Source organism: Leptosomus discolor, chromosome 1 (assembly GCF_034619465.1).
Source record: "Leptosomus discolor isolate bLepDis1 chromosome 1, bLepDis1.hap2, whole genome shotgun sequence".
NCBI classification, from domain to species: domain Eukaryota; kingdom Metazoa; phylum Chordata; class Aves; order Leptosomiformes; family Leptosomidae; genus Leptosomus; species Leptosomus discolor.
The window spans coordinates 75,023,438-75,043,291 of record NC_141391.1 but is presented as its reverse complement, the minus strand read 5'-3'; the positions used below and the strand labels follow the sequence as shown (position 1 = coordinate 75,043,291).

The 19,854-nt window shown below is 38.2% G+C and overlaps 1 protein-coding gene across 1 annotated transcript in view; it reads left to right on the top strand.

Moving 5' to 3' along the window:
• Positions 1 to 19,150, top strand: part of HERC2 (HECT and RLD domain containing E3 ubiquitin protein ligase 2) — a 113,838-nt gene extending 94,688 nt beyond the window's left edge. The window contains exons 82-92 of the mRNA XM_086477113.1: positions 55 to 194; positions 1,238 to 1,425; positions 2,100 to 2,297; positions 4,078 to 4,161; positions 11,275 to 11,416; positions 12,197 to 12,391; positions 12,498 to 12,610; positions 13,503 to 13,693; positions 15,530 to 15,635; positions 17,330 to 17,542; positions 18,152 to 19,150. Coding sequence (XP_086333239.1) covers positions 55 to 194; positions 1,238 to 1,425; positions 2,100 to 2,297; positions 4,078 to 4,161; positions 11,275 to 11,416; positions 12,197 to 12,391; positions 12,498 to 12,610; positions 13,503 to 13,693; positions 15,530 to 15,635; positions 17,330 to 17,542; positions 18,152 to 18,424 — 1,843 coding nt within the window. The 3' untranslated portion in view covers positions 18,425 to 19,150. The remainder of the gene's footprint in view (positions 1 to 54; positions 195 to 1,237; positions 1,426 to 2,099; positions 2,298 to 4,077; positions 4,162 to 11,274; positions 11,417 to 12,196; positions 12,392 to 12,497; positions 12,611 to 13,502; positions 13,694 to 15,529; positions 15,636 to 17,329; positions 17,543 to 18,151) is intronic.
• Positions 19,151 to 19,854: the final 704 nt, after the last annotated feature.

Sequence of the window (19,854 nt, the reverse complement as noted above, 5' to 3'; positions counted from 1 at the left end):
CATTTTTTCCACAATTAAAACACAGTTTTGAAATGTTTTACCTTCTCTGTGCAGGGGCAAAGGAGATTATCATCGGTTAGGCCATGGATCTGATGACCACGTTAGAAGACCACGACAAGTGCAGGGACTGCAAGGAAAGAAAGTCATTGCAATTGCTACTGGGTCTTTGCATTGTGTTTGCTGCACTGAAGATGGTATAAAAATAAAATAATTTACTTAATTCTCAGTACTGAATTTGAAAAAAAAAAATATTAAGCTTTATTTTTTAGTCAGCTGCTGGTAGGTTTTCAGCACATTTTCAGCACAGACATATTTTGTGTTTGCAGATGTTGCGATTTCTTGAGCAGCAAGCATGTCGCCGATTTTAAAATGATCACATACAACCAACTGAAGGTTTCTAATTAATAAAAAACAAAGAATTTAAGTTTCATAAATGCCAATGGTCAAAGAAAAATATAGAGCTCTCAGAGTAATTACAGATTGGTTATGTAGTAGAATGAGTGGATTTAGCTGCTTTTTTAGTTTTACAGGGTCTTCTGAGCCTGCTGACGTGTTTAACTTGCTAAATGAAGCGCTACACAAACAATATTGCTTCTTACAGAGCGGGTTGAGATACTGCATGTTCTTTGTAGCAGACTCACTCCCACATGTAATTAACAAGTCTGCACAATAACTGAGTGTTTCATAGGTGCTAGTAAAATAGGATATAGCTGCAGAAAAATGAATGCTCGGAAACCAGGTTGCTATTTTAAAAGTGTTTTCTAATTATCTTGCAACAGTAAGCACCCATTTTAATGTCCTCTCTAGTAATACAAGCTATTATAGGGTTTTTTCTTTTGTCTCATACAAAACGTTAAGCCTTTTCTAGTTCTTTTTTTATTACCAGCTTTTTTTTGCTGTGAAACTACCAAATACAGGCTGTTTCTGGTGTGTCTATTGTTATTTTTGGGCTCCACCACTCCCTCCTGTTCCGGAACAGAACTTTAAAGTTATAAAAACTATGAGGAAATAAATGCATCTTATACTGGCTGCTCTACATAGACCATGGGCCTAACCATGTTATTCAAGATTTATGTGCACTAGATAGTGGATTTCGGGATGGTCATCAGTCCTAGAAATCTTGATTACAGTCCAAGGCCTCATTTGGTTAAAGGATTTATAAATACTAATTAAAAAAAAAAAAGGCAAAAAGCTTCTATCTTAGCTTCAGAACATTTAATTATCTTTATTGGTTTAGGGGAAGTGTATACATGGGGAGATAATGATGAAGGGCAGCTTGGAGATGGAACGACTAATGCCATCCAAAGACCTCGCTTGGTTGCAGCACTTCAGGGTAAAAAGATCAACAGAGTGGCCTGCGGCTCAGCACATACTTTAGCTTGGTCAACCAGTAAACCTGCTAATGCTGGCAAGCTCCCTACACAGGTAATATTTTTGGCTTATGGTGTTTGGATTTTAAGCATACTTAGTATGCTTGTTGCTCATCTTTCAGTAGGTACCTTTTGTTTCTAAATCCCTGCATAAGCTTGGTGTGCTTCGATTTGGCTTTGAGTTTCAGCCAGTTATTTTGTTTTACTTCCATATTTCCAAGGAAGGATTCCAGTTTTCTGAGGTGAGAAAGCCTCTTCCTTCAGTTGTTAATCCAATGCAGAACAGTAACTCAGTTTGCAAATTGGCAGGAATTTTAGTTCTGTATTCCAGGTATGAAAAATCTTATGCCTTCCAAGGGTGTTTTTCATTACTTGCTTTACATTGAGAAGATTGTTTTTTGAATATTCTTTCAGCTGTAATGCCTGGGTGTAGTGATGACAGGATGTACCCATTTTTTTGCCTATGTTTATCCATACACAGAATTGTAAAATATAGAATAGCAAGAATAGTCTGTCATGTTTTTAATACTTGTTTCAGTTTAGATGGATACTGTTAGTATCTTTTATAAACAACTGAACTCCACGTATTAAGTTTTGACAGTGTGAATAAGCAAATACCTGAATTTCTAATACAAGTTTACCTGCAAATCTTATAAATTGTTGTTCTGTTTACTAAAGTAAATATATAATAAATTTATATTACATTTGGATGTCGTTGACTTATCACAGGTTCCTATGGAGTACAATCATCTGCAGGAAATTCCCATCATTTCATTGAGAAACAGGCTTCTGCTGTTGCATCACATTTCTGAACTGTTCTGTCCTTGCATTCCAATGTTTGATCTTGAAGGAAGACTTGATGAAACTGGCCAAGGACCCTCAGTTGGGTTTGACACATTACGGGGAATACTGATATCACAGGGAAAGGTATTTATCAGAATGTTTTTAAGGGAGTGATTTGTAACTCTAAGTGAATTGTACTGTTTAAACTGTTTCTGAAGAAAATAGAACTGTATGTCTCAATTTGTTTTGTCTGTGTCAAATATTGCGTTCTGATTATGCAAATTTCTTGCTTTGTGAATGTTTTCTTTTTTTTATGTTTACCTCAGTTTTTCATTGGAGCACTTCCTTGTCTTGATCTTGAAAATAACTTTACACTATAAGTCTTCAGTTTGTAGTATAGCTGAATTCTTCTAGAGTATTCAGTAGATGCTATCCTGGAAAAAAATGTGAGATAGGTATGAAATGGTCATTGTCTGCTTTTTCTATTTCAGTTGTCATCATCAGGTGATATATTAGTTTATCCAAAGCTCTATGCAGGTACAAATGAGTTTTAGACTGGGCTAAAAGTGAAGACAAAATACCTAGGAGTTCAATCTCAAACCGGTAAAGGAAGTGCATTTTTGTAGTTGTAAGTAAAGTCAGTCATCAGAAAATCTAGCTGATTATAATGCTTCAAGGCTACAACACTTACGCTGAACTTCAGATTTGGAAAACCTTTAAGAACATGACTTGCCTTCAGTATAATCATCAGTTTTGTATCTGAATTTTCTCACTGTCATAGTAACTCGTCTAACAAAAGATGATAACCTTATATAAACAGACAAAATCTGCTGGGAGATATATTTTTAAAGAGAAGCAGTTAAGTTTCCCTCTGCAGTGCTGTTCTATGTTTTTAAGCAAGACACATGGCCTGTAACTAGACTCCATAGCGTGTATTATGTCAGGGTCTCTTGTGCAGTAGAGAAATCCAGCAGAATACGTGCTTCACAGACCAGGAGAATACCACATATTTTTAATTAAAACTTGAATTGGAAAAAAAAGAAAGGGAAGTCCTAGCTGTTCTGTTCATGACACTTGTGTATTAGTGCTATTAATAGGGAGACTTTAGGTATATGATGTTAAGTATAGGAATGGGTATGCAGGAGCACATTAAACATAATTTACTTCAAGAGTCTGCCAAGCAGTTACAGAAGGGCTTCAGATATAAGACAAAATGTGATATCAGGCACATTTTATGTCAGAAGCGTTCGTCAGAAGTACGGGAAGTTGTGATGCCATATTTATATCTCGGTGTTTAAGTCAGGCTTATCTTCAGAAATCCTAAAGACTTGAAAATATTTTTAAAGCTTCCTTGAAATTGACAGTATAAAATTAGATCTAAATATTTAGTGAGAGGACCTCAGATACTTGAATTTGCAGGAAAAGTTCATTTTTTTAGTTTATTTTTTATTTACTGCCTACCATAGCAAGGTGATCTCATCTTTGGCTTTTTTGTTTGTTTTTCTCTGACCTTAGTTACTCTCCATATACATATATTATTCTGGTGTAGACTAATTTGTACCTGCGCTCAGTAGCATGTTTGTTGCTTCATAATAACTGGATCTGGGTGCAGTACAACCTTTCAAGTCATGGTTTTGAGTGATAGAGGGGTGACTTTGTTCTTTACTTATTTTAGTATCCCAGCTGTTTCAGACTTGAATTGTATTAGCACTTCTAAAGAAAGACTCAGAGGTGTCTAGTGTTCTGTGATGTTCTCAGAAGGAAATTCCTGAAGGATAATGCAGCATCAGTTTATTGTGCTGAGGAGTCGGGTTTTTTTTTTCCTCCCTGAGTTGACTAAGTATGTGTTTATCTATGAAATATGTGAAGTGTTCTTACTCGATTGCTGCTATTGTAACTTTTCTTTTTTATTTCCTTTTTTTAGGAGGCAGCTTTCAGAAAAGTTGTGCAAGCAACTATGGTGAGAGATCGTCAGCATGGGCCAGTCGTGGAGCTCAACAGAATACAGGTATCTTAAGTTGAAGTTTTGATTTAGCCCAGAGTGCTATACATTTGTCAAGTCCCTTTGCTTCAGCTGTTTGGCGTCCAGAGTACTGAAGAGTTGAATTTTTATCAGAGAATCAAACAATGAAGAAGTGAATGCAGCAAGGGCTGCTCATTTTCTTTTCAGTATGTTTTCATCCACACTGTAGTTGTTTAGGGGGTGGGCGACACTTGCTGAAATACTAAGCGAATTATTCAGGCTCTAACGAGCGAAAGATGTCCTGTTTGACAAAGGACTGCTTTTTCAAAACTCACTACATTAGATAATTTGAGAGAGTAGTGATTCTGATGCCTTTATTACCTTTCCAGATGGTCAGAGGGATTATTCAGCTGTTGCTTTCATAACCGAGAACATGCAGGAAAAAAGAAAAGGGGACAAGAAAGAAAAAAGCGCACTTGAATATAATTAAAAATCAGGCTGATAAACTCTTGTCCTTTGCTGGTCATCACATGTGGTCATATTGATTGCAGAACTCTTTGATACAAAAGGGCTTTTTTCCTTGTCACTGACGTTATAAAATGTAATGTTGTGCCTTAGGCTAGATATGTCTTTTTTCCATAGACATTTCTGTAACGTAGAATAGTGAAACATTGTTTTTGTTTAAATGGACTGAAGCCTGGTCTTACAGAGTCCTCATGCATTTCTTTCCTTTAGTGATGGTTTTGGTTTTTTGTATATTGAAAAAAGTAAGAAAACCTACTGTTTGTAAGGTTAGAATGGAGAAATTGTGAAAATTTTGACCAACTATTTTTGTCTTGGTGAACAGAAGTACATCCTGTTGTGGCTGGACCCTGTTTCTGCTTCTTTGCCATTTTATGTGGGCACTTAAAATTTCTTGTGGTAATATTATGTGATTAAATGTTTTGTTTTAGTTTATTATTTGGGAAGTTGAAGCTGAAGAGAGCGGTGGAGATTTTCTCGTTACTTTTTGTGTGTGTGTGTGAAATCGTAAAGTCCAATAAAGCAGTGTGAGTATTTAACTTTAAGCAGCAAACTACTGAGTAGGTTTTGGGCTCATTTCCTAGTGTCCTCCTACTGTTGAGTTAAGATAGGCTTTCTCTTGTATTCCAGTTCGTTACTTGAATCTGTCTTGAACTCTAGAAAAGAACGGTAGCTGCAGGGCTTCCCTTCTTCATAGCTTCTGGGGGAAATGAAATATTGCTGTAACACAAATCTGTCCTAGGTTTAGCCAAGTGAAGGTTAAAAAAGATGGTGTTCATGATCTGGCCTTATTACACAGTATCAAGTACGGGTCACAATTTCTTGAGTTAGCTTTTGCAGAGAATGAAAATGTGGATTCTTAAACTGTTTGACCCTTTATAATATTTAATTGAAGATTCAAAGCTGCTTTACGTAGTGTCAAACAGCTAATTGTCAATGTTAAGAATTTTCATCTTATTTGCAGTTGTGAGTTTAACTACAGCTAGGCTTTAAGATCCCTCTGCTTTCAGAAGGCTCTTCTTACAGTTTATTTATTATATGGTGTGGTCAATTCACTTCATAATCTTCCTTCATATAAAATAAACAGATGAGTTTTTAATTTAAAGATGTTTTCCAGATACTCACCTGTTTTTTAAAAATATTTCCTCAGCTTACCTTGTTGTTCAGTGGTTTCTTTCAGAGTACCAGAACTGGACTTAACAGCTGTCTAATTTGCAGCATAAAAGTAGGCCAAACACCACTTTTTTGTTCTGAAGTCAAGTTTTGCATGAGCCACATTCCTTTAGAGTAGATCACATTCACCTTATTTACTGCTTGGCCCTGGATCTTTTCTGTTGGGAGCCTTGTGATAGTAGGACACAGTAGTTTTATGTAGTTTTCTTGCTCAAGACGTGTGAAATACAATGTGATGGCTGTGCTGCAGCTCACCTGGTATTTCTACAGCATAAAATTGAGTATGTTTTATGCTTTGAGATGTAGCATGAGGGCAAGCTTGAACACACAGAGACAGTTTGGGGCACTGTTGGAGGACCACGTAGGGTAAAAGAAACTAAACTTGATGCACTTTTATCCATATTACTTTTGGGGAGTGGTTGTTAAGTGAAATGTTCCAGAATAGCACCTGGGCCTTGTTCTGGAAGGGTGTAATGGAAGCAGCCGAAGACTGAGCCAGAAAGTGAACTAACAGTTACATGTCTAGACAGGGCTCTGGTACTCAGGTTTACTTGCTGACCCTCTTACTAGCAGGTCATGTTTACCTAGTATCTAAGTATGGGTGTAGCTCATGTGGTGTCAAATGGACAGCGTGTTATGACCTATAGGTAGACAAATTCGTAGTTTTGTTAAATCATATCTTTGCCTTTAGATGAATGAGATTATCACAGCAGTTGAAAAGAATTTCCTTCTTTTAAAAGGGAAACAAATTTCAGTTAGTAAGGAGAACGTCTGCTTTCAGGAATGTAATATTGCAAATGATGTCCTGGTTCAGTGTTCTCTACTGTCATGGGAGGAGTGTCACACGTATGGATATATGAAATCCCACTTTAAGAATAGCTTCTTCCTCCTCACTAGGGCTCCTTATTAAATATAGGTTACAGAAATCTCACTAGCATGATGATTAAAAATGATCTAATCTTAAAGCTGGCAAAGCGTATCGATGAATTAATTATTTGTTCTTTTGTGACTGTTATACTTCAGTTTAAACACATTCCTTCTTCCTGGTTATTGTCTTCTCCCTTATCAAATGTGCTTTTAAAGAACACTTGTTTCGTGACAGCCTTCACTTTCCTACACTGATCAAACAAAGCTTTTTTTTTTTTCCTGCTTATGTAGAATAGTCTTTCTCTACTCCTCGTATCTTTATACTGTATTTTTTATGTAGTATTTCAGTTTGAGCATAGATAACTGAAACCTCAAGGTACAGGTGAGACTATGCCCTTGTAATTACCGCACTGATACTTCTCTACTGCTTCTGGAGATTGATTTCATGACATACCCTTGAATTGTGGTTTTCTTCTTCATAGATCTGTCTTCTGTATTAACTGTACGTATTTCTCTTTCTTAGCTGATTCCAACTAATAAGCTGTCATCTTTTTGCAAACTTTTTAGTCAGTATCTGAGTGCATGGCTTTATATACTACATTTCTGCTAAGTTCTGGTGGGTTGGAGAGAGTCTCGCAGGATGGCCAGAATTTCAGTGGGTACTCTCAGGCTACTTGAGACAAATACAAGGTTTTACTCTTCAGATTCAGAGAAAGAACTTAAATTTTGATCTTCATCACTTCAGAATGGTTTAACCAGATTACAGTTTGACTTGAGTGCCTCTGCCCCTTTGTTGGAATCTTTCTGCTCACAATAAGTGGTTATTCACTGAGGCAAGTTCTTGAACTTGATTCTTCCACACTTCACTGTATGCTGCTTTTAAACTGCTGCATTTCTCTCTGGTCCAAAAATAGTTGTTTTTTCACAAGCTGATATCTTCTGATGGCAGACTGTTTTATGAAAATCCTTCTTGGGCTCTAATCAACATAGTAACTTGTTTTATGCTAAAAAGTTATCAGCAAGAAGGCTAGAACTGTATTGTAAAATCTTGAGATGCTGCATAATCTGTTTTTAATAAGGCGTGTATTCAGTGAAGGTTATATCTGACTCTATTCAGTAGAGTAGGTTTCACAGGATACTTACTGCATCTCTAAAGGGGATAATGTGGAACCATAAGCTAGATGCTGTGCTCCAGACCTTTACAATAAAAAGCTAGAACAGCTGTGGTGGATTGTGGCCTAAACATATTTGTATGAATTTTTGCCATTTTTCAGTGAAGTGTTTTACTCTTTGCTAATAACCTAATACATTTTAATATGTGCATCTGTCTTTGTCAGCAAACAATATGTTAAGGTGCTCACAGAAATGCCAATAATCCTTCATGGTGTTCTTACATTGCATTGTTAAAAGTCAAATTGTAACCATTCCTGCATTTAAATGATTAGAGTAAATGAAAATTCCGTGTTGCTGTTAAATAAATACTAAATTAAATGTATAATAGCAAATGTACATGCCATCCTGTTCAGTTCAGGCAGGATTGCTTGCCTTTTTATTGTCACTTGATTAATTTGTATTTTAGGTCTGAGGTTTGAAAAAACAGTGAATTAACTACTGGTTTCGTAGACCTTCTACTCATACTTTCCTCTTTTTATGAGAAGATTCAGTTATTTCTCAGCTTTGAACTTCTTGGGCATCCAAATTTCTTAGTAATCTATTGAATTAAAACCAGCTTGTGTTGATAACAGAACTTCTTAAACACAAGGAGGACTTGAGACTGACAGCCTTTCAATAATACCTGAAAGAAATCTGGTGGATGTTTTATCCAAAGCATCAGATGTATGCAGCATCCCAGCAACTGGATTTTGAGGTGCACTATAGCTTGAAATGGGACCAAATACAGATTAGTGGGATAAGTCTGGGTTATTTCTGAATGAACAGACTGACAGATACTGGTGAACTGTGTGCACTGTAGGAGTTCCTTTGCAGTCAGGGCAGGTTGAGAATATAAATTGCAGAACACCAAGGACGAAAAAAGTCTTGTGTTTCTCTAGCCTTCTGTTTACTTTCCATTTCTTTCCTCTGTATAATAGCGAAATGCTTTTTGTATTATTATGCACTTTGTATGCATTTCTTGCAGCAAAATACGTTGGATTTTCCCTGCGTGCCATTTCTTACAGATCTAAATCAAATCTTAAAATATACTTTTTCTGTAGGTGCCTAAGAGACACATTGCTCTGTGCATATATACATATGTATTTTGGTAGTACTTGCTCATTTTTAGAGACTTCTAGTAAGTATTATAGATGCATATTTAAATGTTATCATTAATGAATATAAGAATAACAAGTATTTGGTTTTCCGGCCAACAGCACAGCCTCTGATCTGTCTTAGGTATGAAAAACTTACACAGACGTTACAATCGAATGTATGAGTAGAGGTAGGATGCATTAACTAAGTGGATTGTAATCCAGAAAAACTGAATTTACTAAGGCATTGGCTGCCTCTTCAGAAATAGGGGGAGAAAACTTTGTCAATGAATTTTATCGTTGATACCCATCTGTTTGCGTTTTCCTTTAAAGATGAACAGATAAAATGCTGAGTAGAGACAGATGAACAATGAACTCTTTGAAATTAAAGATAAGTAAGGTATTGGTAGTTGAGGGAACATCAAATTCCTTTTCTAGGGAAGAAAGCCTCCAGGGTTGTCAACTGAATCATTCAGTCTAGCTGCAATGAACACACCTATTGTTTTTGCATGTTTCCAGCTCTAATAGTAAAATTACTAAGGCATAATCAGCCTCCAAATTTTTAGTTTTATTAAAAAAAAATAAAATCATCATCATTGTGGTCAGCTGTGTTTGAACTAAGATTGCCTCAAGTAGTTGTAACTACGTCAGGTCATAAAAATTACCTAGAACAATCATTCAGCATTGTGAGATCAGTTCAGGACATGCAGCGGAAGCATCTGGATAACCAGATACTGTTTTTCATGTCTGTGCAAATCTAAGCATTAGTTGAAAAATTTCTTCTCTTTAGAGGCGCTGGAATTTGCAGTGCTTATAAATAGTGATAATCATAGTAATCGCTGACAGTTGAACAGCTATGTCATAGAGATAGGACCTTTTGCAGAAGTTGCAGTGCAGCCTGTCCTGGAACCAGTAATTTTTTCTCCTTAAGGTTTAGTTGTGTCCTGTATTTATATCAGAAACAAGCCAACAAAGCATGGGTTGGATAAGCAGACAGTGAGGTGAGTTGAAAACTGGCTGAACAGCCGGGCCCAGAGGATAGTGATCAGTGGTACAAAGTCTAGTTGGAGGCCAGTAACCAAGGGTCAATACTGGGTCCAGTCCTGGTCAACATCTTCATTAATTATCTAGATGATGGGGTAGAGTGTACCTTTGGCAAGTTTGGGAGGAGTGGTTGATACACCAGAGGGTCATACTACCATCCAGAGGGACCTCTACAGGCTGGAGAAATGGCCTGACAGGGACCTCATGAAGTTAACAAGGAGAGGTGTGAACTCCTGCACCTGGGGAGGAACAACCCCCATGCACCAGTACATGCTGGAGGTAACCCAGCTGAAAAGCAGCTTTGCAGAAGAGGACCTGGGGATTCTGGTGGGCACCAAGTTGATCATGAGCCAGGAACGGGCCCTTGCCATGAAGAAGGTTAACGGGTGTCCTGGGCTACATTAGGAGGAGTGTTGCCAGCAGGTCAAGGGAGGTGATCCTTCCCCTCTACTCAGCACTGGTGAGGCCACATCTGGAGCGTTGGGTCCAGTTCTGGTCTCCTCAGTACAAGAGAGACATGGACATACTGAGAGAGTCCAGTGAAGGGCCACTAAGATGATTAAGGGATTTGAACATCTCTCCTATGAGGAAAGGCTGAAAGCTGGGGCAGTTTAGCCTTGAGAAGAGAAAGCTCAGCAGGCTTGTCATTAATGCATATTTTTGCATACCTGAAGGGAGGATGCAAAGAAGATGGAGCCGGGCGTTTTTCACTGGTGCCCAGTGACAGGACCAGAGGCAATGGGCACGAATGGAAAGACAGGAGGTTCCCTCTGACCATCAGGAAAAACTTTTTCACTGTGAGAGTGACTGAGTACTGGCACAGGTTGCCTGGAGAGGCTGTGGAGTCTCCATCCTTGGGAGACATTTGAAAGCCATCTGTTCATGGTCCTGGGCAGCTGGCACTAGGTGGCCTAGGTTGATCCAGGGGGGTTGGACCAGATAACCTGCAGATGTGCCTTCTAACCTCAGCCATCCTGTAATTCTGAAATAGCTATAGGCTCCTAATAGACGGAGATTTTAAGTGCTTTCATCCTCCTGGAGAGGATAGGGATATGTAATAGGAGTCTGTGATAATCTAGATCTAGGAATGGATATTAGAAGGTAATGAAAAATACTGTAGTGCTGTAACTTGACATTTGGTGGTGGTTCTGTATATGTCACACATATACAAGACATGCTGGGGACTTCTGCAGATGTTTCACTGGACACATTAGTATTTTGTAAATGTGAATCTTATGGTCTTATCTGCACTGCAATGCCAGCTGAAATACGTTACAGTGACTTTTATACTGTGCTTACTCCATAGGTAAAGCGTTCTAGGAGTAAAGGAGGACTGGCTGGGCCTGATGGTACAAAGTCAGTGTTTGGACAAATGTGTGCTAAAATGAGTTCCTTTAGCCCTGATAGCCTTCTGCTTCCTCATCGTGTTTGGAAAGTCAAGTTTGTTGGTAAGAGGATTCTCCACCTCCCCGTAGTTTGCACTTAAATTTACAGATTTGTTTGAGATTTAATTTTTTGGAGGACCTGAAGGGAGGAGGGGATAGAGGAGAACAATCTGTCTGCGTAGGCAGAGGAATGTTAGAAATTAAAAAAAACCTGTTAAAATGATTTCATAAAAAAAAAAAAAAATCGAGATTAGTGGAAGTGTGTCTGTAATTCTCCTCAGATTCCAGGGGCAACTCTTCTGCTTACAACAAACATTCTGCAAAACCTAAACCTGTTTTTCAGCTGTCTGAATTGGTAAATAATCCTGGCTAGCTGGTTTTACGGATAGGATTGTTTTTACAATTCACATATCACTTTGAGCTTTTTGATGAAAAATATTTTAGATTGAAGAGCCAGTCTATCTACCGTAAACAAGATATATAAAATATATTGACTTTCAAGTGTCACTTAGGAATCACATTGCTTTCACTTTTTCTATCTCTATTCTATTTTATTTTGATTAGTGTATAACACAAATATGTTAGTTACACACTCTGGCAAAATAGTATTTTTGACACTGTGATATATTGTATAATATTCTAGATAATACGATTTACAATGAACTGTAAATACCCAAATATAAAGCAAAACATAAAGGGTTTTCATATGAACAGATATGACAGTGTAGCTTTTAGTAAACTTTTGTTTATTTAGTCATCCCTGTGGAAGGAAATACAATTTCTTTCAATACTTCATTTATTTTTGAAAGAACATTTAATGTTGAGCCTTTTTTCTTCTCCAAGGTGAATCTGTGGATGACTGCGGCGGAGGATATAGTGAATCAATAGCAGAAATGTGTGAGGAGCTTCAGAATGGGCTGACCCCTCTGTTAATTGTGACACCAAATGGAAGAGATGAATCTGGAGCAAACAGAGATTGTTTCTTATTAAATCCTGCTGCCAAGTCACTCTTGCATATGAACATGTTTCGTTTTCTTGGTAATTTCCTAGCAACACTGTGACATTCTACTTGCATTACATAATCTGAATATTGGGAATCTTAACCAAAAAAAATAATTCAAAATATTTATGTTTGAACTTACAGGTGTGCTTCTGGGCATTGCTATCAGGACTGGCAGCCCTCTGAGCCTCAACCTGGCTGAGCCAGTGTGGAAACAGCTTGCAGGAATGAACCTAACAATTGCTGATCTCAGTGAGGTAAGTATGAAGGTCCTGAGTACGTATAACTTACAGAAGACAAGCAGGCTCTAGCATAAATTTTTCTTCGGTGGTTGACTTCCCTGGTTTCTATATACTTGTATTTTGACTGTCCCTTCACATTTTGAGCCAATATATAAGGATGACTTGTACTCAATGTTAAAACTGTAAATTTAAGTTGTTCAAAAGTAGTTAAATAAGATATTTGAATTCTAGAGCATTCTGCAGTCTTCTCATGGATTTGATTAGACAAATGTTTTGTCGTTGAACTCCTACTTTCCAGTAGATCTTTCTGTAGCTTTTACTGTCTGTGGTGCCAAGATGCAGTAACTGATTGGGTGCACACACCTACACTGTTTTGGAGTAAAAGAAAATGAGTTCAAACTAACACTGAAAATATTTTGTGTGCATGTACTGAGCATCAGAAACTTTCAGTTTCTGCTTAGCGAGCTCAGTAGATGTGGAATGAGAGTTACATCTTAGCTATCAAGAAGAGTTCCTTCCCAAATAGTGTTATGTAGAAATGTACTTAATGTGAAAGCAGAGTTATTTATTTATCAAGAAGGGGATTCCATTTGTACCAAAACCAGCATTGGACTTGGTAGAGATGATTATGTTTGTAAGCTTTAAATCCGTTTTCTTGTATAATACAGTTTCTTGACAAATGCTCCCTAAAAGGATTGAAATCTAGAACACATACACCATCCCACATCCCAGCATAAAGAAATTTTATGTAAAATACTAAGCTATTTTATGGCTTTGAAATTGTTAGATGGGTTTTGGTCAGACATTGGACAATGCTTTTGCTAGATGACACATGATGCACTGCTTTTGATATGTAAGAGATGCTGTCGTATAGTGATAGTAAACTTGGACTTGTTATTTTCAAAAGGTTGATAAAGATTTTATTCCTGGGCTTATGTACATTCGAGACAACGAAGCTACTTCAGAAGAGTTTGAAGCTATGAGCCTCCCATTCACTGTGCCTAATGCAAGTGGTCAAGATATTCAGCTGAGTTCCAAGTACACCCATATTACACTGGATAATAGAGCCGAGTATGTGAGGCTGGCAATAAACTACAGGTTTGTTGAATAAGTCATTCAAATTATTGACACGAATAAACATTTTCTTTTAAAGAATACATAAAAGCTTTTAAACAATATACTTCTTTAACCTCTTGTATAGAAAAGTGTTTTAATATTTTCATGCGATTACAGTGTTGATTTTCTGATTTTTTTTTAATTATTTTTTTAATCTGTCCAAGCAGAAAAGATTAAACTTAATTTTTAGGAAACAAAATAAACTAGCAGGTATGGCTCTAGGTTTGAATAGCTGTTGTGACAGAGCAGTTTTGGCAGCCAGTTTTGCAGGTGGAGAAATGCCCCATCCATCTAGTTCTTCCTACACAATAAAGTAGTAACTTGATCATTAAGTTGTTTGTGAAGAGAGCTTGGGTTTAGTACTACTGCTTCCAGAGTTTTTCATATCATCGATTGCAGTCAAGAGCAGTCCCAGCTGAATTTTTACTCTATTCTTATGTCAGTTACAATACACAAAACAGAATGTTGGTTCCTTGGACACCGTAAAATAAGTCTGACACCTATATGCAGACAAGTAAGTTCACCCACAGGTGCCAGAAGCTGAACATTGGACTGAAATCAGTGGGAAATAATTACTAAGTATTTGAGAAGACAGGCCTTTGGTTATTTAAATACCTAGATAGCTAATCTAGGCAAGTACATCTAAGAAGCAACTGTAGGCATCTTGTTATGTGAAGCAGTGGGCCTAGTGCCTGCTGAAATGTGGGAACTTGGATAATTTGGATGAGAAACAAATTCATAGTTGTTTTAGTCTCTTCTCCGTAGTTAGCTGCTTTAGAGAGTCCTTGAGCAAGACTATATTGTCACTATATACTTGCTTATTAGTTTGTAGTTATAGTGTCTTCCAACAACTACTGAATTACAGTCTTCATTCCACGCCCCGCCCCCCCCGCAATGTTTATGAACCAAGACTTAAATGTATTTTTGACAGTGGAGGGAAATTTTGTTTGGAATGGATAAATGATGTATCTATATAAAATGTTACATTCCTTTGAAGAAACGGTTTTGTTCTCTTGACAGTTCTGGCTATCCTCAAAGGACACAAGCAATTCTAAAGCATTTTACACTTATAAAAGGCCTTTAGGAGAAACATTTAAACGTTTAGATTAAATATCAAGTTTTTTAATTATATGAGGCCCTTGAGAGAAAAACTAACACCTGTATAGGATCCGTATGAAAAGGCAGATGCGAAAGACTAAGTTTGTCGTGACATTTTTGTTTATTTTGGTGATGACAAGCCTGAGGACAGGACTTGTCAATGATATGAATCTCTGCTCTGGATAGTTCTGTAAAACATCTCAGAAATTATTTGACAGGAAAAAAAAAAAGGCAGAAGACAAATCTTGGGTGGCAGCTGGAGCAGCAAAACATTAGGACTTATCTGTGTCTACCTTGAAATACAACAAATACAACAACAACTGTCCCCTCAGACATCATGTTTTAGTTCAGATCCATTTTTCTTTTACCATAATGTGGTAAAATGAGGGCAGAGTTTCAAAGCACAGCTGTTCTTTTCCCAAGATCATGTTGTTTCCAAATGGCATATTGGTTGTTCATGCCAGGCACAGCACGTGAATAATACTGGAAACAAAATATCCTAAACGTTGGGAGATACCTCTCCATATTGAGCTTGCTGTGCAATATGAATTGGTGTAGAAACTGTTATAAGTCAAGTATCTTGTGTGATAAATGTTTATAAATGTTCCTTGGTACATAGCTGGAGACTTGAGGAGAGTGATTAAAGTTTCCTTGATATTACGGTAATTGCTGTAAATAACTGTTAGAAATGGCATTCACGGAAACTCTGTGTTTCTGCAGACTTCATGAATTTGATGAACAAGTTGCAGCAGTTCGTGAGGGGATGGCCCGTGTTGATCCAGTTCCTCTACTTTCACTGTTTACAGGATATGAACTGGAAACTATGGTATGAATTTCTGCTTTGCTACCTCTGTCAAACTAACTTGGAGTGAGATTCTTCACTTACATTTTACTAATCCAAACCCCACATTAAATACTGTTCACAGTGATTGCTTTATGAGTCAAACGTTTTGTCCAAGGAAAGACTAAAAACTCTTTATTTGCTCTCTTGGTGTTAGTAAGGTTATTTTGATGTAGCTGAGCAGTGATGCAATGAATTATTTCTGGAAGAAACAAACAAATGAATAAAAAAAAAATCCCAACAACAAAAAAAAACCCACAAAAAAAAAGGACCTAGGAGGTAAATTTGAGCTATTCACGCCCAGTAAAATGTTTAGTTTATAGAACCATAGAATGGTTTGGGTTGGGGGGGGCCTTAAAGGTCACCTGGTTCCAGCCTCCCTGCCGTGAGCAGAGACACCTTCCTGGTTGCTCAAAGCTCCATCCAACCTGGCCTTGGACTCTGCCAGGGAGGGGGCAGCCACAGCTTCTCTGGGCAACCTGTGCCAGTGTCTCACCGCCCTCATAGTAAAGAGTTTCTTCATCGTTATATCTAATCTAAATTTCCCCTCTTCCAGTTTGCAGCCATTACCCCTCATCCCTACCCTCCCTGATCAAGAGTCCCTCCCCACCTTCCCTGCAGGCCCCCTTTAAGCACTGGAAGGCTGCTATAAGGTCTCCCCAGAGCCTTCTCTTCTCCAGGCTGAACAACCCCAACTCTCTCAGCCTGTCCTCACAGGGGAGGTGCTCCAGACCCCTGATCATCTTCATGGCCCTCCTCTGGACCTGCTCCAGCAGATCCGTGTCTTCCTTGTGCTGGGGGCCCCACAGCCGAACACAGCACTGCAGGTGGTGTCTTATGAGAGCAGAGTAGAGGGGGAGAATCACCTCCCTCAACCTGCTGGCCATGCTGCTTTTGATGCAGCGCAGGATGCTGTTGGCTTTCTGGGCTGCAAGCGCGCATTGCTGGGTCATGTTTGGTTTTTCACCCACCAGCACACCCAAGTCCTCCTCCACATCACTGCTCTCAATCCCCACATCCCCCAGCCTGTCTCTGTGCTTGGGATTGTCCTGACCCAGGTGCAGGACCTTGCACTTGGCCTTGTTGAACTTCATGAGGTTTGCACAGGCCCACCTCTCCAGCCTGTCAAGATCCCATCCCTCTGGGTGGCATCACTTCCCTCCAGCGTGTCGATGTGCACTCAATTCCACTGTCCCTGTCACCAACAAAGATGTTAAACAGCACTGATCCCAGTACTGACCCTTGAGGAACACCACTTGTCGCTGGTCTCCACTCGTACATCTAGCCGTTGACCGTGACTCTTTGAGTGCAACCGTTCATCCAATTCCTTATCTACTGAGTGGTCCATCTGTCAAGTCTGTGTCTCTCCAATTTAGAGACAAGGCTGTTGTGTGGGACAGTATCAAATGCTTTGCACAAGTCCAGGTAGATGACATCAGATGCTATGTGATTTTTACATGATTCAGGAATATGAAAGAAAGTTTGCTACTGACCTGTGATGGGAAGACGTATATTTAGAATTATTGTAATAGGAGACTATGCACAGCACTTCAAGTATTTGAATGTTCGTTTTGTCAGTGTAAAAGCTGATTAAATATTTTAAGGGAATGGAGGGAACAAATCACCTGTAATTGATTTGATCAGACCTTTGTAGCCTGTCACTATATTTTATTTTGCAGGTGTGTGGAAGCCCAGATATTCCGCTTCACCTTCTGAAATCTGTAGCAACTTACAAAGGCATTGAACCAACTGCTTCCTTGATACAGTGGTTCTGGGAAGTGATGGAGTCCTTTTCCAATACAGAGCGATCTCTCTTCCTGCGTTTTGTGTGGGGCAGAACAAGGCTGCCCAGGACTATTGCAGACTTTCGAGGGAGGGACTTTGTTATTCAGGTAAAGTGTATGGGATGGGGTGTGGGGGTTTTATTTTAAAAAGCTAGTAGTGGAGAAGTATTAGCATGACATGACAAGAGAACAGGCTGATTTCATTAAACTGTTTATGCAGCATTGCAATGTAGATTCCACAGGGCGACAGACACCTATAATGTCTATGAATATTTTTCTCTCTTGACTTGAGCAGGTGGATATTCATTGCATTTCTCAGCCATTTGCTTCTCCGGATTTTGATAGTTTTCCACTGTCAGTCGTCAGCTGTTTTTGCTGGCATTTATTTAGCATTTCATTCAGCTCAGTTAATCATTTCAGCTAAATTAAAAAACCACAGTCTTCAAATCGTATTTTAGTATTTGCTGAAGTAATACAGTCTTTTTTAGATTGTTCCCAACCGCATATTCATAATCAAAGTAGCTCATATATGTCTGTCTTTCTTTGTTTACTTAGTGTAGGGGAAAACGTATTTGGTCTCTTCATTGTTCTTTTAAGAAATTTCAGCTGCAGACTCACAAATCTAACACGCTGTTAAAAAACCCTCAGGTATTATTTTGATATTTATTTGTGGTTTGGACAGTAAATCAAAAATATTGCGGTTTTTGTTTTCAACAGGTATTGGATAAATACAATCCTCCGGACCACTTCCTTCCTGAGTCATACACTTGCTTCTTTCTCCTGAAGCTGCCCAGGTATTCCTGTAAGCAAGTACTAGAGGAAAAACTGAAGTATGCCATTCACTTCTGCAAGTCTATAGACACTGATGATTATGCCCGGATAGCGCTGACAGGAGAGCCAGCGGCTGATGACAGTAGTGATGATTCTGATAACGAAGATGCAGATTCTTTTGCTTCAGATTCCACACAGGACTACTTAACAGGACATTAAAAAAATAATATAAGGGATAGTTGTCACAAGCACTGAGGCAAAACGCCAAAATGACAATGAAGCCAAGGACAGTTTAGGTCTCTATAGAGTATGTAGTCGGGGGGATGGTAATCTTCTGAACGTGGGGGAAGTGTGTTTGCTACTCACGGTAGGATTTAAGGGTTACAGCTTAAACCATCAGCTTAGAATAAATGGCACAGCACATGGGCATTTAACATTTATTTTAAGAGCTGAAAGTGCCCCCCCATAATGCTGCACTACATTTAGAACCTTTGTGTTTACTGAAGTGTTGTAAATGTTTATATAAATATGGTAGTGCAGCATCCAAAAGGCAGTGAAACCTTTAAATTGTGGGTGCAATAGGTTTTTTCATATTAAGTGTTGTGTTCTGTGCATCTTCTTGATTGTATATTGGAAATACTGTGCAACAATGGAATAGTATTATAAATATTTCAATTAACTTTACTAGAAGTTTGTTAAAAATTTTTGAACATTGAATTAACATTATTCCTTGAAATTCTTCTACAGATAATAAAAATGGCCAATAGTTTCACCTCCACCCCTGGTTTGTATATTTTAGCTTATGCATTATTTATCTCAAATTTGATACCTTTCTGTGAACAGCATCATAACTCTTCTCATGGAAAGTGTACTGTATATAATTTGTGCCATGTAAATGCAAAAGTTATAATTTCCCTCCAAATAAAAGTTCTGCCACAGAAACAAGTAGTATGTAGTTTTTAACAGTAATGTAGCCGTTGCATGGGATGAACATTGCAAGGGCTCTACTAAGAAATGTTTCTGCGATTTACAGCTGTTGACCGAACATTGCTGGTGCTGCTCCACCGATAGTAGATGCATTGCCATAGACAGAACATGAGCTGTAGTAAACTCAGAGCAAGTCCACACAACACGTTGGTGGCAGTGATTAGGTGCACTCTGTGTATGCAGTTGTTCCTAATGCTACTATTGTCAGTAATGGTAAATTTGTTCTTGGACACCTGGGGAAAAAAAGGCTTTTGAGGAGGTGTAAGGCACAGATGTCTTGAATTGCCCATATATAAGAGGAATAAGAGTATGATGACCCTTGTATAACATATTGTCTCTGAGAAAATCAGATCATTTTACAAGGCTTGATCACGAAACATTGTGCATCCAGAGTAGCCTGTTTGAGTAACTCATTGAAGTCAAGTGGCGTTAGAGCAGGTATTACGTGTTTACTACACAGCGTATGCACTAGTTTTTCAAAGTAGGAAAATAAGATTTAGTTGTGCCAAAGCTCTAATATTTTACTTTAAATCCAGTAGAAGGTAATGTCATACCATTTCTTCAATAGTTTGTTAGAGTAGGTATATGTGAATATTTAATGTTTCACAAATCGGAGTTGATTCATTTTTATAGTGTCTGCATTTGACTTCCATTCCAGCTTC